Source organism: Engystomops pustulosus, chromosome 3 (assembly GCF_040894005.1).
Source record: "Engystomops pustulosus chromosome 3, aEngPut4.maternal, whole genome shotgun sequence".
Lineage (NCBI taxonomy): Eukaryota > Metazoa > Chordata > Amphibia > Anura > Leptodactylidae > Engystomops > Engystomops pustulosus.
The window spans coordinates 125,639,583-125,660,618 of NC_092413.1; the positions used below are offsets into that span (position 1 = coordinate 125,639,583).

At 41.7% G+C, this 21,036-nt stretch overlaps 1 protein-coding gene across 2 annotated transcripts in view; it reads right to left on the reverse strand.

The window, feature by feature from the left end:
• Window positions 1–20,553, reverse strand: part of CYB5R4 (cytochrome b5 reductase 4) — a 142,554-nt gene extending 122,001 nt beyond the window's left edge. For both annotated transcript variants that reach the window (XM_072142027.1, XM_072142026.1), the window contains exon 1: window positions 20,386–20,553. Coding sequence is in view for 1 of the 2 variants with exons in the window: in XM_072142026.1 (XP_071998127.1) it covers window positions 20,386–20,460 (75 nt within the window). In the remaining variant the exon portion in view is untranslated. The remainder of the gene's footprint in view (window positions 1–20,385) is intronic.
• Window positions 20,554–21,036: the final 483 nt, after the last annotated feature.

A 21,036-nucleotide genomic window follows, 5' to 3' on the forward strand; every position in this document is an offset into this window, starting at 1 on the left:
CCTAAGGTAGCAGGTTGTCTAGATGAAGGGTCATCCTCTTTAGCCTGTTAGCCATAGCAAGAGAAATAGGTGATTCCAAGTCTGTGATTTCCAGAAAATTGCATCTTTACAACATCACAAACTCATTCAAGTCACCTAAGAAGGCAGGTCGCCCAAGAAAGACAAATGCAAGAGAGGACAGGACAATGCAGAGAATCATTTTATTCACTATAGGGGGGGTTCAATGCTTTTTTTGATTCTTCAAAACCCCCTGCAATGACTCCTTTTCATTTCAAAAACAAAAGACGTATGTACGAGATATTATAAAAATGTTTGATCAGCAACAAATCTGGATAAAGCTTATGCATGTGCTTATTTGGATGCTACTCCAATTTAGGCTGGGTTCTTGTTATTGGCATACATTGTAAGGCAAAGTGGATTGTCCTTACAACATATGGCACAATGCTGATTCTGCATGGAGGAGTTAAAAAAACGTCAGTATCCGCTCCCCATAGGTTTCTATTGACTCTGCTGAGCTTATATGTATCTTTCCAAGTCTCTCCATCCTATCTTTTTTAGAGTATATGCAGTATACAGGTCAGCCTGTCAATGGGTACACTCAGCGTACACGTCGGGAGATTTCCCGACATGTACGCTAAGTATATACCAAAAATGTTATTGTTGATGTGGATACACCACTTCTCGCTGCCGCTAATGTCAATCCCATTCGGATAACATTAGGATTGGCTCTAATCCAAAAAGAGGGGGGAACCTAGGAATGCATATAATACCAAACAAAAGGTGTGGTCATCACTATTAGCCCGGATCCCCTGACAGAGCCAGAGTGTCTGGCGAAACATGTTGGAGGACTAGTAGATTAGTGTTTTAATATCAAGTGTCTGACTAGTGTTAGCAACTATAGATAGTTTAGTATTGCAGACTGAACTAATCCTTAATGTGCCCTAGGAACTATCTGAAATTATTTAGAACATCTAGCCACTCGATTTTTAGGTTGTGATCTCACAGAAGCAGACTTAGGTGTATGGCCCCGAAAAGCAGGATTGGGGTGTTGCCTGAGTTTGTGGGTTTCACTACTTGAATGAATGTATGGTACATCTGATAGTACGGACAGTATGAGAGACATCCGGGAAATGTGACTGATATATAGGTAATACCTAAGCTACCCACCCCTTATTGCTTGAGTGTGCGGGTTTGACTACTCAATGAAAACATGGCACATCCGATAATACAGACTGTCTGAGAGACGAAATGTGTAATCTTTGTGTGCCTGAGAAGGAAGCCGCCAGGAGAAGAGGTCCTGCAGGGAGCGCCAAAGGGTGAGTATATGAGGGGTTTTTTTCCCCATATACACGTGTATAAGCCAGGTGGGTTTTTTTTAGCACAAAAATAGTGCTGAATAACTCGGCTTATACTTGAGTATATGTCGCAAAACTACATCTCTGAGAAGAACAACTCCTTCGACAAAGGATAAACCTTCAACCAGGCTTGTCAATACAAAAAACAGGCATCAATGTACAAGAAAACAGTGTGAGGGGCACTATCCCTAAATAGATCTCCTATATGTCTCTTTTTAAATATCCAAAATAAGCTGCAGCACTGTGCTCAAACAGTGGTGCTCAAACGTATTGAGTTTAGTTCATATAATAAAGAGCTATAGAAAAAAGAAAAATATTTTTAAAGTCAAATTAAAAATAAAGCTATAAAAATCATAGAATAAAGATAGCATAATATATATACAGTACAACGAACACCCAAAAAAATTTTAATCAAAAGAAGAAATTATGGTTTTAACCCCTTCCCGAGCGCTCAGTCCCTGCATAGTGTGCCCACAATATAAATGGTGATCGGGGCTGTACTAGACAGCACCCGATCACCAGTACTTACACACATGCAGACCGATAGGGATCCGATCGGTCGGTCAGTAGTGACCGACCGATCGGATCAATGGAGATCGGTCAAGATGGCTGACAGCAAGATGGCTGCCAGCTATCTTTCCACGTGGTCCTCATCACCCCCCCCCAACCTCCTCCACCCCTCCCCTTTCCTGATGACAAGGTGGCATCATGCCACTTCCCTAATTGATCTGATTGGTTGGTCTGTCCTGACCAACCAATCAGATCTGTGGAGGGAGGTTCAAACTACTGCACACTGATCTGCACGTTTCATTCTAGTCCTGAACAGCGTGCAGATCAGTGTGTGATACCAGTCTGTGCTCCGTCTGGCTAGAAATTGCTGCAGTTGGCATCTTTGGTGGCATCTGTTGCGTTTGTGAGTGCGTTCAATAGTGATTGCTGAGCTGCTGTTTGTGATTTTTTTTTGCATACAGCAGTCGCAGCGTCTTGATCCCTGTCCCAATCCCTGTTCCAGACCCTTCCCTCCCCTCCCTGTGTCCGTGCGGCGACTTTGAGCCTCTGTGCTCTTTTTTTTTGTCGCTTTTTTTTTTTGTGGTCTTTTTACTGTCCGCCAACACCGCTGTGTGTGCACCCTGTAACCACTGAACAGTTGATTGTATCTCTGTTCATTTTTTGGTACAGGAGCGGTTTTTTTTTCTTCTTTTAGTCATTTTTGTAGCAGTCGCATCTCCCTGTGTGTGTTCTGCGAACTGCCAGCCGCTGATCAGTGGTAAACTTTACTGGTCAGTGTCTGTGCTATTTTTTGTGCTCTGACAACTGAGCGCTGATCAGCGACATTTTGCTGATCAGTATCTGCTCATTTTTTTGTTGTATCTTTTTTGGTACTTTTTTTTTACTGCAGTAACTTTTTATACTGCAATTTTTTTGTAGGAGCTGCGACATCTGAGCGCTGATCAGTAACCTTTTGCTGATCAGGTCTGCGCTCATTTTTTGTCATAGTTCATTTTGCTATAACAGAATAAGAGTTACTTTTTTTTTACTGCAGTAACTTTTTATACTGCAATTTTTTTGTAGGAGCTGCGACATCTGAGCGCTGATCAGTAACCTTTTGCTGATCAGGTCTGCGCTCATTTTTTGTCATAGTTCATTTTGCTATAACAGAATAAGAGTTACTTTTTTTTTACTGCAGTAACTTTTTATACTGCAATTTTTTTGTAGGAGCTGCGACATCTGAGCGCTGATCAGTAACCTTTTGCTGATCAGGTCTGCGCTCATTTTTTGTCATAGTTCATTTTGCTATAATAGAATAAGAGTTACTTTTTTTTTACTGCAGTAACTTTTTATACTGCAATTTTTTTGTAGGAGCTGCGACATCTGAGCGCTGATCAGTAACCTTTTGCTGATCAGGTCTGCGCTCATTTTTTGTCATAGTTCATTTTGCTATAACAGAATAAGAGTTACTTTTTTTTTACTGCAGTAACTTTTTATACTGCAATTTTTTTGTAGGAGCTGCGACATCTGAGCGCTGATCAGTAACCTTTTGCTGATCAGGTCTGCGCTCATTTTTTGTCATAGTTCATTTTGCTATAACAGAATAAGAGTTACTTTTTTTTTACTGCAGTAACTTTTTATACTGCAATTTTTTTGTAGGAGCTGCGACATCTGAGCGCTGATCAGTAACCTTTTGCTGATCAGGTCTGCGCTCATTTTTTGTCATAGTTCATTTTGCTATAACAGAATAAGAGTTACTTTTTTTTTACTGCAGTAACTTTTTATACTGCAATTTTTTTGTAGGAGCTGCGACATCTGAGCGCTGATCAGTAACCTTTTGCTGATCAGGTCTGCGCTCATTTTTTGTCATAGTTCATTTTGCTATAACAGAATAAGAGTTACTTTTTTTTTACTGCAGTAACTTTTTATACTGCAATTTTTTTGTAGGAGCTGCGACATCTGAGCGCTGATCAGTAACCTTTTGCTGATCAGGTCTGCGCTCATTTTTTGTCATAGTTCATTTTGCTATAACAGAATAAGAGTTACTTTTTTTTTACTGCAGTAACTTTTTATACTGCAATTTTTTTGTAGGAGCTGCGACATCTGAGCGCTGATCAGTAACCTTTTGCTGATCAGGTCTGCGCTCATTTTTTGTCATAGTTCATTTTGCTATAACAGAATAAGAGTTACTTTTTTTTTACTGCAGTAACTTTTTATACTGCAATTTTTTTGTAGGAGCTGCGACATCTGAGCGCTGATCAGTAACCTTTTGCTGATCAGGTCTGCGCTCATTTTTTGTCATAGTTCAGTTTTTTTTTGGTATAATATAAAAACTATAGTGTAATTCGCTCCCATACACGTGTTGAATCACAACATACACACTCCCTTGAATAAAGTTTATACACAATATATACACTACCCCTCCCAATAAAATATGGCCCATTCATCCCAAAGATCATATTCAGCAGAGGAGGCATATGCCTTCCTTGCTTCCGACACTGACTCAGAAGGAGAGGATGCCACGTTTCTCTATTTCTCATCCTCCTCTTCCTCCTCATCCAGTGATGAGGGGCCCTCCAGAAGGCGCCCCAGGAGAACGGTTGAGGATGTCCCCCAGCCCCCAAGTGACCCTGAATGGATCCCACCCCCTGATAATTATGAGCCTCAAATTCCTGAATTTGTGGGAAGTTCAGGAATTAATTTTGAGACAGAAGGCCTCACAGAAATTGATTTTTTCAAAATCTTTTTCTCTGAGGATCTTGTGAATTTGATGGTGGTGCAAACAAATTTGTATGCCCAACAGTTTTTGGCACAAAACCCAAGATCATCATTTTCTAGGTGGACCCCTGTAGATGCGGTAGAAATTATGAAGTTTTGGGGTCTTGTGCTACATATGGGCATTGTAAAAAAACCTGAGATAAGGCAGTATTGGAGTACTGATGTTTTCTACAGTACTCCTATATACCGCACAGTAATGACTCGCCCGCGCTTTGAGGCCATTCTAAAATTTTTACACTACAGCGACAATTCGCTGTGCCCTCCTCAAAGCGACCCGTCATTTGACCGTCTTCACAAAATTAGGCCAGTTATTGATCACTTTAGCACCAAGTTTTTTGAGGCCTATACCCCTGAAAAATTCATTTGTGTAGACGAGTCACTTGTACATTTTAAAGGAAGACTCCGGATACGCCAGTACCTGCCCAGCAAGAGGGCAAGGTATGGAATTAAAATGTACAAGTTGTGCGAGAGTACCACAGGGTACACCCACAGATTTAGGGTTTATGAGGGAAAAGATAAACAAATTAGCCCCCCAGAATGCCCCCCTGTTCTAGGAGTCACTGGGAAGCTTGTCTGGGATCTGATACACCCGCTGCTGGATAAGGGTTACCACTTGTATGTGGATAACTTTTATACCAGCATTCCACTCTTCAAGTCCCTCATTTCCAGGGGTACTGTAGCATGCGGCACTGTACGCAAAAACCAGAGAGGCCTCCCTAGGACCCTGATAACTCAACCACTAAGAAAGGGAGACATCAAGGCTCTCTGTTGCGAGAACATGCTGTTGGTCAAATATAAGGACAAGAGGGATGTCCTTATTTTGACCACAATTCATAAAGACACCAGCACCCCCACTCATGTACGAGGTACCACTACCACTGCCCCCAAGCCAGACTGCATCCTGGCTTATAATAAGTACATGGGTGGGGTAGATCTTTCAGATCAGGTGCTGAAGCCATACACCGCCACCAGAAAAACAAAGATCTGGTACAAAAAGCTGGCCGTGCACATTGTACAGATGGCACTGTATAATTCCTATGTGCTATACCAATCTGCAGGTCATGTTGTATCATTTCTTAACTTTCAAGAGGTGGTGATCAAGGCCCTCTTATTTGGTCATCAAGAAGGACCCAGTACTTCTGATGTACCCCGCATTGTCCCAGGTCAACATTTCCCCGGCGAGGTACCCCAAACTGGAGGACGAGGAAGGACTCAAAAAAGATGCAGAGTCTGTTACAAAATGGGGAAAAGGAAGGACACAACTTATCAATGTGACACCTGTCCTGAAAAACCTGGCCTCTGCATGAAAGAATGCTTTAGAATCTATCATTCACCTGCATTTCAGTTATAATTTATTTACCGTGGTTACCATCTCCTTATACCCATCTGCCCTGGTGCATATCACCATTCCTCCCTTCCAAGTCCTGCTGTGTATCCCCACAGATGTTTATATCCACATGTGGGGTATTACCGTGTTCAGGAGAAATTGTTGAACAATTTCTGTGGAGCAATTTTTCCTTTTGCCCCTTGTGGATAACAGAAAAATGGGGAAAAAGTGAATTTTTGAGGAAAAAATATTCATTTTTTCAGGTTTCAGCCCAAATTTTTGTACACCTGTGGGGTCCAAATACTCATTTTACACTTTGACAAAATCTGTGAAGGGTGTAGTTTCCAAAATGGGGTCCTTTATGGGGGTTTTCACTGCTATGGTACTTCAGGGGTTCTCCAAATGTATCATGGCCACTGAAAACTTTTTCTGTCCAAATTAGCTTCAAAAAGCCAAACGGCGCTTCTTCCCTTCCACGTCCTGCTGTGTGTCCCCACAGAAGTTTATATCCACATGTGGGGTATTACCGCGTTCAGGAGAAATTGTTGAACAATTTCTGTGGAGCAATTTTTCCTTTTGCCCCTTGTGGATAACAGAAAAATGGGGAAAAAGTGAATTTTTGAGGAAAAAATATTCATTTTTTCAGGTTTCAGCCCAAATTTTTGTACACCTGTGGGGTCCAAATACTCATTTTACACTTTGACAAAATCTGTGAAGGGTGTAGTTTCCAAAATGGGGTCCTTTATGGGGGTTTTCACTGCTATGGTACTTCAGGGGTTCTCCAAATGTATCATGGCCACTGAAAACTTTTTCTGTCCAAATTAGCTTCAAAAAGCCAAACGGCGCTTCTTCCCTTCCACGTCCTGCTGTGTGTCCCCACAGAAGTTTATATCCACATGTGGGGTATTACCGCGTTCAGGAGAAATTGTTGAACAATTTCTGTGGAGCAATTTTTCCTTTTGCCCCTTGTGGATAACAGAAAAATGGGGAAAAAGTTAATTTTTGAGGAAAAAATATTCATTTTTTCAGGTTTCAGCCCAAATTTTTGTACACCTGTGGGTCCAAATACTCATTTTACACTTTGACAAAATCTGTGAAGGGTGTAGTTTCCAAAATGGGGTCCTTTATGGGGGTTTTCACTGCTATGGTACTTCAGGGGTTCTCCAAATGTATCATGGCCACTGAAAACTTTTTCTGTCCAAATTAGCTTCAAAAAGCCAAACGGCGCTTCTTCCCTTCCACGTCCTGCTGTGTGTCCCCACAGAAGTTTATATCCACATGTGGGGTATTACCGCGTTCAGGAGAAATTGTTGAACAATTTCTGTGGAGCAATTTTTCCTTTTGCCCCTTGTGGATAACAGAAAAATGGGGAAAAAGTGAATTTTTGAGGAAAAAATATTCATTTTTTCAGGTTTCAGCCCAAATTTTTGTACACCTGTGGGGTCCAAATACTCATTTTACACCTTGACAAAATCTGTGAAGGGTTTAGTTTCCAAAATGGGGTCCTTTATGGGGGTTTTCACTGCTATGGTACTTCAGGGGTTCTCCAAATGTATCATGGCCACTGAAAACTTTTTCTGTCCAAATTAGCTTCAAAAAGCCAAACGGCGCTTCTTCCCTTCCACGTCCTGCTGTGTGTCCCCACAGAAGTTTATATCCACATGTGGGGTATTACCGCGTTCAGGAGAAATTGTTGAACAATTTCTGTGGAGCAATTTTTCCTTTTGCCCCTTGTGGATAACAGAAAAATGGGGAAAAAGTGAATTTTTGAGGAAAAAATATTCATTTTTTCAGGTTTCAGCCCAAATTTTTGTACACCTGTGGGGTCCAAATACTCATTTTACACTTTGACAAAATCTGTGAAGGGTGTAGTTTCCAAAATGGGGTCCTTTATGGGGGTTTTCACTGCTATGGTACTTCAGGGGTTCTCCAAATGTATCATGGCCACTGAAAACTTTTTCTGTCCAAATTAGCTTCAAAAAGCCAAACGGCGCTTCTTCCCTTCCACGTCCTGCTGTGTGTCCCCACAGAAGTTTATATCCACATGTGGGGTATTACCGCGTTCAGGAGAAATTGTTGAACAATTTCTGTGGAGCAATTTTTCCTTTTGCCCCTTGTGGATAACAGAAAAATGGGGAAAAAGTTAATTTTTGAGGAAAAAATATTCATTTTTTCAGGTTTCAGCCCAAATTTTTGTACACCTGTGGGGTCCAAATACTCATTTTACACTTTGACAAAATCTGTGAAGGGTGTAGTTTCCAAAATGGGGTCCTTTATGGGGGTTTTCACTGCTATGGTACTTCAGGGGTTCTCCAAATGTATCATGGCCACTGAAAACTTTTTCTGTCCAAATTAGCTTCAAAAAGCCAAACGGCGCTTCTTCCCTTCCACGTCCTGCTGTGTGTCCCCACAGAAGTTTATATCCACATGTGGGGTATTACCGCGTTCAGGAGAAATTGTTGAACAATTTCTGTGGAGCAATTTTTCCTTTTGCCCCTTGTGGATAACAGAAAAATGGGGAAAAAGTGAATTTTTGAGGAAAAAATATTCATTTTTTCAGGTTTCAGCCCAAATTTTTGTACACCTGTGGGGTCCAAATACTCATTTTACACCTTGAAAAAAATCTGTGAAGGGTGTAGTTTCCAAAATGGGGTCCTTTATGGGGGTTTTCACTGTTCAGCTATCTCTGGAGCTCTTGAAATGTATCATGGTAACAGAAAGGTATTCCAGCTAAATTTACTCTGCAAAAATCCAGTGGTGCTCCTTCCTTTCTATACCCTGCTGTGTGCCGGTACAGCAGTTTGCCAACACATGTGGGGTATTGCTAAACTCGGAATGAATTGAGTATCAAAATTTATGGAGCATTTTAGTATTTTATCCAATGAGAATGTGTAAATTTTTGGAAAAAATCATTAATTTTGCCAAAAAAATTCTAATTTCAAAATTTTACCTGATTTTGTTTCAACTCCTATGAAACAATTAAAGGGTTAACAAATTTCATAAAAGTTGTTTTACATTCTTTAAGGGATACATTTTCTAAAATGGGGTCATTATAGTGATTTTTCTCTCATATAGGCCTCTCAAAATCACATCAAACTTATCTAGGCCCTCAAAACATAGATTTTGGTGATTTTCTCCAAAATCTGAGAATTCACTTGTAGAGTTATAAGCCTCCTATCTTCCTAAAAGTAGTAGAAAATGTTTAAAAACTCATGCTAACATTAAGAAGACTTATGGCAAATGTTAGTTAGTAAGTTATTTGGGGGGTATGGCAATCTGCCTGCAAAGCAGAAATTTTTGAAATTTGAAAACAGCGTTTTTTTCAAAATTTTCACCAATTTTTCATTTTTTTCATAACTAAACTCAAAAGATAACACCCAAATTTTTCAACTAATATAAAGTACAAAGTGTCACAAGAAAACAATTTCAAAATCACTTGGATATGTTATAGCGTTCCAAAGTTATAACCACTTATAGTGACACAGGGCAGATTTGAAAAATAGGGCCGTGTCAGGAAGGTGAAAAGTGGCTTCAGCGGTAAGGGGTTAATGTCCTTTCCCACAAAGAAAATAATAGTTAATAAACTTTCATCAATAGGCTACAGCCATCCCAAAATGTTGTATCTGAAAATGTTTTCATCATCCTGCTAGAAACAAGCACAATCATATTTCCACATCAACAGAAAACTAAAAATGCAATATCCTGTACAGTGTGACAATGTAAAACCTAAAAACCACAATCTCTTTTAGTGCAAGACTAGCTTCAGTATGAAGGGGAATATGTAAGGAATATTTTTGCTTGGAGCAAAGGAATGTTGCTATGGGGCTATGAGTTTCCATTGAAATGCATTCTATTGGTAGCCCGCATCTGGTGTTTTGCATTGTTTATTTGGTTAAATCAGGCAGAGCCACGACACCTGCCATTTGCTTTGCGTTTGTAAATGCAAAACAGTGCGGGTGCATGGAGAGGGCTCACAGGTTGAGCCCTCTCCATAGCCGGTAAGTCTTTGCTGCATATTGCAGCTAACACGAAGACCCGAGGCTGACTCGTTTTATCCTATTTATTACAATGTGCGATTTGCTGTATTTAGTATGGCAGTATATGGTAGGATCAGTCAACTTATGGTTAAACTACCCTAAGGGATCTGAAAAATAATAAAATTAAAAATAAATAAAAATTGTAAAAAAATTATATTAAAAATAAAAATACAAATCACATCTTTTTCCCTAGAAAAAAAAACAAAGTCAAAACTCACCTTTCTTCGGTCCGGCAACAGCAGGTCCCGTGCGCTGGCCAACGCAGTCTATGACGTCAGCCTCCATTGTCATCATATTGTCTGTGCTGATCGTGGCAGGTCTGCCCTGGCACAGAAGCTGTGACGTCAGCCGCTGCTGACATCAGAGTGCGGCCGGCACACACAATATGATGACAGCAGCGGCTGACGTCATGGGAGCCTACCGCTGCTGGACCAAAGAAGACCTCCGGTGGGCGCGGGAGAGATTAGGGTTTTTTTTAAGTACCATATTTTTCTGACGAATAAGGCGCACAAAATATCCTTTGTTTTTCTCCGAAATCAAAGGTACGCCTTATAGTCCAGTGCGCCTTATATATGAACCGCACTTACAGACAACAGCTGCCTTGAACTGTCCACATGTTTGCCACCTGCTGGTCATTCATCCTTATAATCAGGTGCGCCTTATATATGAACGTAGACGTTTTAACAGGCATTTATTGATGGTGCGCCTTATACTCTGGTGTGCCTTATAGTCCGAAAAATACTGTAATTGGGCAAACGGGGGCTGGCTGACTACAAGGGCAGGGGGCTGAGTATATTGAGGGAATGCTGGCTAACTGCAGGGGCAGGGGGCTCATTATACTGCGGGAATGCTGGTTGACTATAGGGGCAGGAGACTGGATAGCTACTGGGGCAAAGAGATGGCTATATACTGAGGGCAGGGGCTGGATGGCTATATACTAGGGGGGGACTGACTAACTATATACTGGCTGTGACCAATGCATTTCCTACCCTCAGCTAATACTTGAGTACAATGGATTTTCACAGTTTTTTGCGGCAAAATTAGGTGCCTCGGCTTATACTCTAGTATATACAGTAAATATAACTAAACAGTAAAAATCATAAACTCATTAGGTATCGCCGCATTCGAAAATGCCCGATCTATCAAAATATAATAACGCTTGAGACCCGAGGCGTGAACACTCTTGGAGTGTCCTATCACACTAGAGAATTTAGAACAGACAGCTGCAGGTATGGCTAATGATAAGGCCCCCAGCATGGATGGGCTACCAGCAGAGATCTTTAAGGAACATGAAGATGTCTTGCTACCGCAGTGGTGGGAAAGCCTGATAGAGTGTTTTTATAATGGGAGCCTGCCAGCCTCATGCTGAAGCTGTGATTGTGGTACTTCCAAAGGAGGAGAGGGATGCACAGCTGCCAGACTCTTATAGGCCCATATCACTCCTCATGTCAGACATCAAAATACTGGTCAAAGTATTGGCAACAAGATTGAGCACAGTGACCAATCTGGATTTATTCCATCTAAATCCACAGCCCTTAACCTCCGGAGATTGTATCTTAACTTACAGGCTACACTAGCAGATCGGGAGAAGGCGGAGGTTGTTTCTTTACACGCTACAAAAGTTTTCAATTGCGTAGAATGGGGCGGTGCTTCGGAAGCTTGGGTTTGGCCCTAATTTTATTAAATGGGTAGAGTTGATGTATGGAACGCCATCAGCTAGGATTAGGGTGAACAGGGAGTGGTCAGATAAATTCTGTTTACAGCGGGGCACGAAGCAAGAATGCCCACTCTTACCGCTGCTATTCGCACTTGCAATAGAGCCATTAGTCTGTATGGTGCGACAACACCAATATATAAAAGGATTTCACTATAACGGGGGGAGGACATATAGCTTTATATGCAGACGACGTGCTGTTATTTCTCTCAGATGTAAGACAGGCGATACCGGTGGTAAAAAATACTTTCTCCAGGTTTTACCCCCATCTTCTACTGCACATTCACAGGTACAGGGAGGGAAAATTCCATATTCCAGTGGTGGATAAAATTACAAATCTTGGACTACACGTTACTCGGAGAGTTACGGATTTTATTGAGCTAAATTTAGCACCTCTCTTACTTGACATGTGGGTGTGTATAGGGGTTTGGAATAAGTTACCTCTATCTACATTAGATCGCACTAACCTAGTGAAAATGGTTCTGATGCCTCAATTACTACACGCTCTAAATAATGCACTGTTTTGATCCCCAAATATTTGTTCCGTAGGTTTCACAGTCTTTAGAGATTTGGAAGATGGGGTTCCAAAGAGAGGGGTTCCACGAACTCAGTTAGAAAAGCTGCAAATGCCGAAGGATACGGGGGGGGGGTTTGGAACTTCCTAATGCTTGGGTTTTTTATTTGGCTGCACAATGCCAGCATTTTGGAGGCTTGGATCTGATATGGGAAGCGTCTTGGTGCCCACGGGTGGTGAAGCATTTTTGGGGATCCGTAGCAGCATTGGAAGCAGTGTTTTAGGGCAGAGGGATGCACAATTGTCCAACTTTAAAACTCATGGGACGCATATAAGTGTTTGTTGGAAGTAGGCCCTTGGACTAAGTTTACACCCCTGTGAAAGAACCTGTACTTGGGTATACATGTGGGAGAATATGCAGAGATGGAAAAGGTAGGGAATTTTATACCTGCATCAATTGTATGCTGATAAAGTGCTCGAGTCGTGTCAGCAACTGATGGAGGAATTTGGAGTTAATAAACGTTCTACCAATTCTTACAGATCAGAAACGCGATTCAGACTCGACTTGGGGATAGGGATGTGGAGCTTTCCTCTATATGGGTGATTTCTGGAGTGGTGACAGCAAAACACATCCGGGCCTGATTTCATCGGTGTCCAAAGTGATCTTGGACAAGGTGTTGGGAGACCAAATGGCTGGCACACGGAGGAAGTGGGAAGTAGAGGTGGGGGACGTTACGGATGAGGAATGGGGGGGGGGGGAGTGTTGGAGTTGCCATCCTTATTATCATTAAATGTGGCACGGCAAAGATCACAATTATTCCTTATACACAATGTGTACAATACTCCGGTTGTGTTACAAAAGATAGGGTTGTGGGAGGACTCATGCTGTCCCTATAGCAGTGATGGCGAACCTTTTAGAGGCCAAGTGCCCAGACTACAACAAAGACCCGCTTTTTTATCGCAAAGTGCCAACACAGAAATGTAATTTGTGATTTATACTCCCTTCTCTGTCACAGTTTTCATTGATACCAGCACCCTGAGGACACCAATAAAGCAGAAAATAGTCCCAGGTAGAGCTGTCACTTTAAAATAGCTCTGTGCACAGCAAGTCCTGGGCTGTCTGGGACTGCAGGAAGATACCTGGAGTCATCTCCGGTGATGGCCTGGGTGCCCACAGAAAGGGCTCCGAGTGCCACCTCTGGCACCAGTGCCATAGGTTAGCCATCACTGCCCTATAGGATCAATGTGCTCTGTCCGTAGGTGTAACACTGATTCAGAGCCTAACCTAACTGCTGATTAAAATCGAAGTAGCACTTTTAGCCCCCCTAAAAGTGCTACTTCGATTTTAATCAGCAGTTAGGTTAGGCTCTGAATCAGTGTTACACCTACGGACAGAGCACATTGATCCTATAGGGACAGCTCAGAGAGGCTGCTTGTTCACAACTTGGCATTTGATACACCATAGAATGTGGTGATTGGGTCACTACCCTACATGACTTATTAGCCCATATCGCCATAGGGCTAGCACAATACATGACGGTCTAAAGTTCCCTACAACTATTCTATATGGTGGTTATCAACAGATATATGCCTGCTATCATAGCATCTCCTACCGAGCCTCTCGAGAACGACTGATTCTTCTCTCACTACAGTGACAATACGTGTCTCATAGCAATATAACATTCATGTCCCTGAGGTCACCTAGTGCATGAACACTGTACATGATTGTTTAGCCCACCCTATAGGGGCAATACACTCCTGACTCATAGAGCCGACCTTACTGTGTTTTTAACACACCTCTTTCCCTTGAGCATTTTTGTAGCAACGCTACTATCTAACTTTATTAATTTTGTGATCAATAAATGTTAAGTTTTATTTACTAGAACACCAATTATGGTTTTGTCCGGATATGGGTATTATTTTCTGCCAATGGCAGTTTAGTCCTTTCTGAGTTAAATTCCCTGCTGTGACAACTGGTCCATTTCTTATTAATAATGGTACTATTAAACTCGAAATTAATGTGTATAGGAAGAGTGGGGCAGCCAAAACGTTTGAAAAACAATGGTGCAAATGGAATGAATGTCCAGGACTGGCCTCACCAAAGCTGTTGCGGAGTTGGGAGCATTGGCAATCTGTGGGGCTACTAGGTGCACAAATAGAGTACTATGGGTGCTAGGAGCTACAGGAATTGAGTAGTTATGTCAATCAGGAGAGAAATACAGACCTGAGAGTGGGCAGGGGAGGGGATTGGAAGGGGGAGGATGATAATTTGTATAATGATTCTTTGTTCAAATAAACTTTTTTCTAGTTAAGAAAAAAAATTAGGGGTGTAATTTCTACTTTAACCCCTTAAAGAAATGAAAGATGTGGTCAAGGTTACTTTAAAAAAAGGCATAGGGGGACATTTATCAAGCTACTTAAGAGTAAGAATGTGCTTAGTTGCCCATAGCAAGAAATCACAGCTCAGCATTTTACCAGTGATCATAAATATTTTAACTATAATTGGTTTCCATGGGCAACTAAGCACATTCTTACTCTTAGGCAGCTTGATAAACCTTCCCCATTATTCTTACTCATCGGCCCAATTCTGTTATGTTTAAGAAGATTTTATTCAAGAATCACTGATGGTAAACCACTAACACAAGTTCATCCGATGAAGTGGAGTCCTGTGCTGTTATTTAAATCCAACAATGCAATTTTAAATGCAAAAGCATTTTAGAATATATTTAAATAAGCCTGAAGGGCTCTGCTGGGTCAAGGGAGCCCCTCCATGCTCTGCCGTCTTTTAATTTATTATGACAGCCTCAACCCCCCCCTACTCCAGGCAGAGCCAACTTTGCAAATTCCACATGCATGGTTGTATCTTCCTTGTGCAGAAGGCTGTGCAAGGAAGATACTGCCGCTCTCAGCCTGGAATAGGGAGCCAACCACATAGTGGATGAAAGTTAAGACAAACTGCAGGCATCAGTGAAGATAGCAAGAAAGATGAGGAGTAGGCCAAGAGAGGTAGAATTATGATGTGCCATCAAGGTATCAAAAGAAAAAAACTAAAAATAAAAAAAGGAAATGTTGGAACATATTAAGTTCCTGGAAAGAACCAACAAGAGGACTAGGGGAGCCAAGAAACACCTGACATAACATGAGGACCGATACAGAAGGGAAGCAAGTAGAAAACCAATGCTGGAGTACAAACATGCAAGTAACCAGTGCGAGGAAGGAGAGACAGGGCCTACCAAAGAAAGCATCCAGCAGACTACCTCCGACTTCAACATTTGTTAGGAACTCCGAACGGCTCATTTCTATTATACACTATAAATCTTAGTAAATTCTTCGTGGGATCTAGTTTTTATTATGGTGTCAATTGATGCCACCTGAAAACTATTGAAGCCAAATCTGTTCTCCTTAAGGAGATCACCTATTGTCTGACTCTAGTCAATAGCATCTCACATAGCCAAATAAGTTCCCTACGATGTACCGAGGAGACCCAACCAGGTCGAAACAGTGCTGTCTACAGTTGGGAGTCTCTTCCTTATGGAATAGATATACTGGTTTGGCTAAATCCCACATCATGTTTTTTGACTTCTTGTAGGTCATACTTGATGTTAGGGGGGCATCCTTTCAAGGTAGCAAAAGGAGGTTATTTGCATTCTTCCCAGAATTCCCTAGTGGAGCATCTATGGCTTTAAGTCTCCATATGCCTTTAAGGTGGCCTTAATTGGCAATCTCTCCTTAATGAGAACACCTACTGTCTGACCCTATGCCCTAACACAGGAAGATCCTAGCTAACATGCCACTGGTATCAATGCTGATCACATGATACACAAATTCTCCCAGATGGCGTAATAAATTACCATTCTGTAGTAAACCAGAACCCTGAGGCCTTAGCTAAAGAAAAGCATAAGATCTCTTCAACCTCTCTATTTTCCACGTGGAATCTACCATCGGTTCTGAATTTGATGGCAGATTCCTCCTGTCTTGCTCTTCCCTAATCCTTTTTTTTTTTTTTTTACTAATCCTAGACCCTAACTGAACATTTTAAAAAATGTATAAAGTAATATGCAAATTACCTGCAGAGGCTACTGTGGCATGGAGCAAAGGTTACCCCACACCCCAGTAACCTTTGCAGTCCCACCTCCTAGTGTGTTGTCTTTGTGTTTCGGTTGTTGGCAAGGACCAGCTGCAACACCCTCTTTCTATGGAGCTACTCTACATGCTCCGGTGCCAGGTTGCGCAAATAGGCTCTGCATTATGCATGTGCGTGCTCTTCACTCAACGCAGCAGAGGAACAGGTGCAGTAGCTACATAGAAAGCCAGCTGCTTCTGTGCAGCCATATGCATGAAGACCAGGGGATTGGAGGCGTGACTGCAAAAGCTACTGGGGTGTGGAGTACCCTTTGCTGGCCAGGCTACTCCACTCCACAATAGCCTCAGCAGGTAATTTACATATTACTTTATTAAAGATTCTAAATGTTAGGTTAGGTTCTAGGATTAGTAAAATAAAAATTAGGGCAGAGCCAGGCAAGAGGAATTCCTCTTGGTAGGTTTCCTTTAAGAAGGCAAGGGTGGAGAAGAATCATGGAGAGATGAACGAACACATCGGGGCACATTTACTAGAAACAGTGCAAACGGCAATATTTGCGATTTGCCTGTGTAGTGTGCAGAGGGCGCCCGTTCATGAAATGTGGGGCACGTTCTGAATGAATCTGACGCTCTCTGCACTGCCCCAAGAGAATGCACCAACTTGGTGTACCTTCAACATGGGGCATGTGACACATTTCTGTTGGATTTTTCATGTTAAATGTGGCACACTATCCAACTGTGCACCGGAATACCCCATTCAGTGACGAAATTTGTGTTGCGTATAGAATAGTGCAGAAAAGGGTCGCTTGCAACACATATGTGGCCCATGTGCAAGCAGTTAGTTTGCACATCAAAGAATGTGCAAAGTCCGACAGAAAACTAGCGCAAGGACCATCATGCACCATCAACACAAGTTGCATAGGCATCCTATGATGACATACTACAGTAGTTGTGGAACACATTAGACAACCCAGGAGATGACATCCCAGATTGATTCTTTCCACCTAGTAACCCTTTAAAAGTCATGTAAGTACAGAATTTAAAGATTTTAGAGATAAATCATTGTTATCCTATCATAAACCTGGATAACACTTCAGTAATGCTTTGTGAGCATAAAGGGCAGGTTCCCTTTAATTAGGACTGCAGAATTTTAGACATTGCAATTTCCAACTATGAATGTCTTCAAACTGTGTATTATACAATTCTGGCTTCTGGTTAGATATTAAAGCATTGAGGAGGAGCTATAGAGCAGTCTGCATGGGCAGATTACACATCAGAACACATCAGTGTGAGGACACTCCACCAGCGTTCCAAGCCAAGCTACAATCCTGAAATATAAATACATATAGTCCAACAACTACCAAAAACACATAAAAAGGTGTGGTAATACAGATCTCTAAGGCTGCTAACCAACATAATCTGTAGCTTTGAAGGGTCAAAAACTAGAAAAAAAAAAGTTTTCAGTAATTTTACTGAAAAAAATTAAAAGGTCCCACATGGGTTACTGTAAAAACATGGTACACACATGTCCTTTCCCATCCCAGACCCGCCATGCAGTGAGATCTGTAAGGCCGGTGCCACACGCACCGCTTTGTCTGTGTTTGAAAACGCAAACAAAGCAGCGCCTACTGGGACGGGCCGTGGCCCGATCGCATCAGCGTTTCTATGGAAACGCCTGCGATCGGGAACAAGCCACCGGTGTTTTGCATTAAATTAACTGCGTCGCGTCAGAAGAAGATTTCGGGACACCGGGTCTCGCTGGTGCCGGTGTCGGGCTGTGATATCACAGCCCAGACCCGGCACTAACAACCGGGATCGGAAAAACTCCGATCCCGGGTGTTTAACCCCTTACACGCCGCGGTCAAGCATGACCGCGGCATGCAAGTGTGTCCCACGTGGATCGGACCGCCCCCCCTGTCGGTTCCTCTCTGTGCCGGGTTCCGCCTCCTGGCAGGACCCGGCTGTGTGTAACTGAGCATGCGCGGCATGCTCAGTTACTTACACTATACACTGCAATACAAGTGTATTGCAGTGTAAAGGCTTGAATAAGCGATCACCGCGTCCGTATTAATCTGTACAATAAATCTAAATCAATATTGAACCCGCTCGGTGAACTACGTAAAAAAACTCGAAAAACTTTGCATAATATACAATTTTTCATCAAACACCATCACAAAAAATGTTTTAAAAAGTGATCAAAAAAAGTTACGTTCCCTAATATGATACGACTGAAAAGAACAACTGTTTTCGCAAAATATAAGCCCTCAACCAGATCTGACAACACAAAAATACAGAAGTTATTGCCCTGAAAAGTTGTCAATAATAAAAACAATAAGATTTTCTCCAATATGGGTTTTGCTCAGGAAAATTGAGCAAAAATAAGAAAAACTATATAAATGAGGTATCACCGCAATCGTAGTGAACCAGAGAATAAAGATAAAATATTATTTTTACGTTACGGTGAGCGGGGGAAAAAAAAATGTTAACAATCCAAAATAAAAATGGATGATTTTGTTTGTGTCCCCCTTGAAATAGTTAATAAAATCTCATGAATAAGCTTTAGATTCCCAAAATAAATTATCTATACATTGTATCTCATCCCGTACATAATAAGCCCTCATATGTTCGCATTACCAAAAAAAAAAAAAAATTTATAGGTCGTACAATGTGACAATACAAATCTGCTGTGAATGGCGCCTCCATTCATTCTATACTCGGCCGTGCGCCCGTACAGCAGTCACCACCACATATGGGGTATCAGTAAACTTGGGAGGAATTGGGCATCAAGCGTTGCAGTGCGTTTCATCATTTAATTTATTCTGAAAGTGTCAGTTTTGGCCTAAATGAATGTATTTTCCCAAAAAATTCTATAATTTCTAAATCGCAGGTCCATATTTTTTAACCCATGTGAAACACTTAAAGGGTTAATAGACTTAATAGGGGTAAAGTTTCTATAGTGGGGTAATTAATGGGGTTTTACTTTTATTTAGGCCTCTCAAAGTCACTTGAAAGCTGAGTTGTCCCTCAAAATGTGAGTTTTGGCAATTTTCATGAAAATAAGAAAAATCGCACCTAAAGTTCTGCGCCTCATAACATCCTAGATAAATGACCGGAAGCATAAAATATCATCCCAACATAAAGCAGATATTCTGTAAATGTTAATTATCAAACTTTTTGGGTAGTTTTACATCTTGTCTGGAAACCAGAACATTTCAAACTTGGAAAATGAAGAATTTTTACAAACTTTTGCCAAATTTTCACTTTTTTTCAGAACGAAACGCAAAACTTAAATTTTATAACTAACATGAAGTACAATGTGTCACGAGAAAACATTCTCAAAATCACCCGGATATGTTAAAGCGTTCCGAAGTTATAACCAATTATCGTGAGACATGTCAGATTTGAAAAATCGAGTCTGGTCATTGAGCTGAAAACTAGTGTCGGTGATAAGGGGTTAATCTATCATACTATAAGAATGATCATTCTCTGCGCTGAGCCCTCTAAAAAAAATAATACTAAATGTCCGAAATAATAATAATAAATGTCAATTTCATAGCATTTGGAATGTTTTTCTAGCTTTCAGTATATGGCACTAGGCGGCGTTTCGGTGCTCAATTGGACCGTGCGCACAAATTTATCATGCAAAGTGTAACAGAATTGTGTCCCACGCCCTACGTTAAAGGTGCACCAAAAAAAAAGTTGGTGCAGTCTGTCGGAGAAGTGCAGGGAGCGCCAGATTCATGAAGAACATGCACCAGAAATCCTGAATCTGGCGCCCACTGCACAGGCAATCTACACATAGTACACACTGCACTGTTGTTAGTAAATACGCGCCATTGTGTTACGCAGAAAACAAGCCCTCATATGTCTCTGTAAGCGGAAACACAAAAAAAAGTTATGAATATTGAAAGAGAAAAAAATGGAAAAAGGGCATCAGTGACAAGGAGTTAAACGTTATCTAAGGTCACCAGCTCATAAACATTTTCATATAAGGTAGATACAGTGTAACTCCACATACAGGGACCATGACAGAGCAATGTAGTGGATTAGACATGTATGTACTATACAGGGAGAGCTGCATTATTCCATACCTTGTTTCTCCCTCCTGCAGACACCCTCTGCTGGGAATTGGGGACAGGGAAAGAAGTGGAGGGGACGTTCAGCATTGTGCTGGACTGAGATGACTGCAGAACTTATGCAATGTACGTCCAGCACAGAGACACAACTACACGTGCCCACCTACCACAGGGCGCAGGGAGCCAGCCAGTACACTGCCCCACAATGCTTACTAGTCCCCTCCACAGCCTGGCATCCCCAGTGCAGACCCCACATAAGACGCTTCACCCATTCAGCTCAAGGACCTTCGGTGATGTCACGGCCATGTGACTTCAGTCACATGTTCATGAAAGGCAAGTATGTGCACGGGAGCAGGAAGAGGAGAAGTTGTGTAATGAGCTTAGACATGGGGAGTGAAGTTTATTGTGCAGCACAGCTCCTTCACATCTAGTGTATGTATTACAGCAGCGCTCTGCCTCCGACATACTCCTGAGTAGTGGCGAAAAACATTATTATAGTGTGCAGCCTTGTAGTACTAAAGTACTAGGACACATACACATTACAGAGGGTGCCAATGTATGTAGTACTAAAGTATTAGGACACATACACATTACACAGGGTGCCACTGTATGTACTACTAAAGTATTAGGACACCTACACATTACAGAGGGTGCCACTGTATGTAC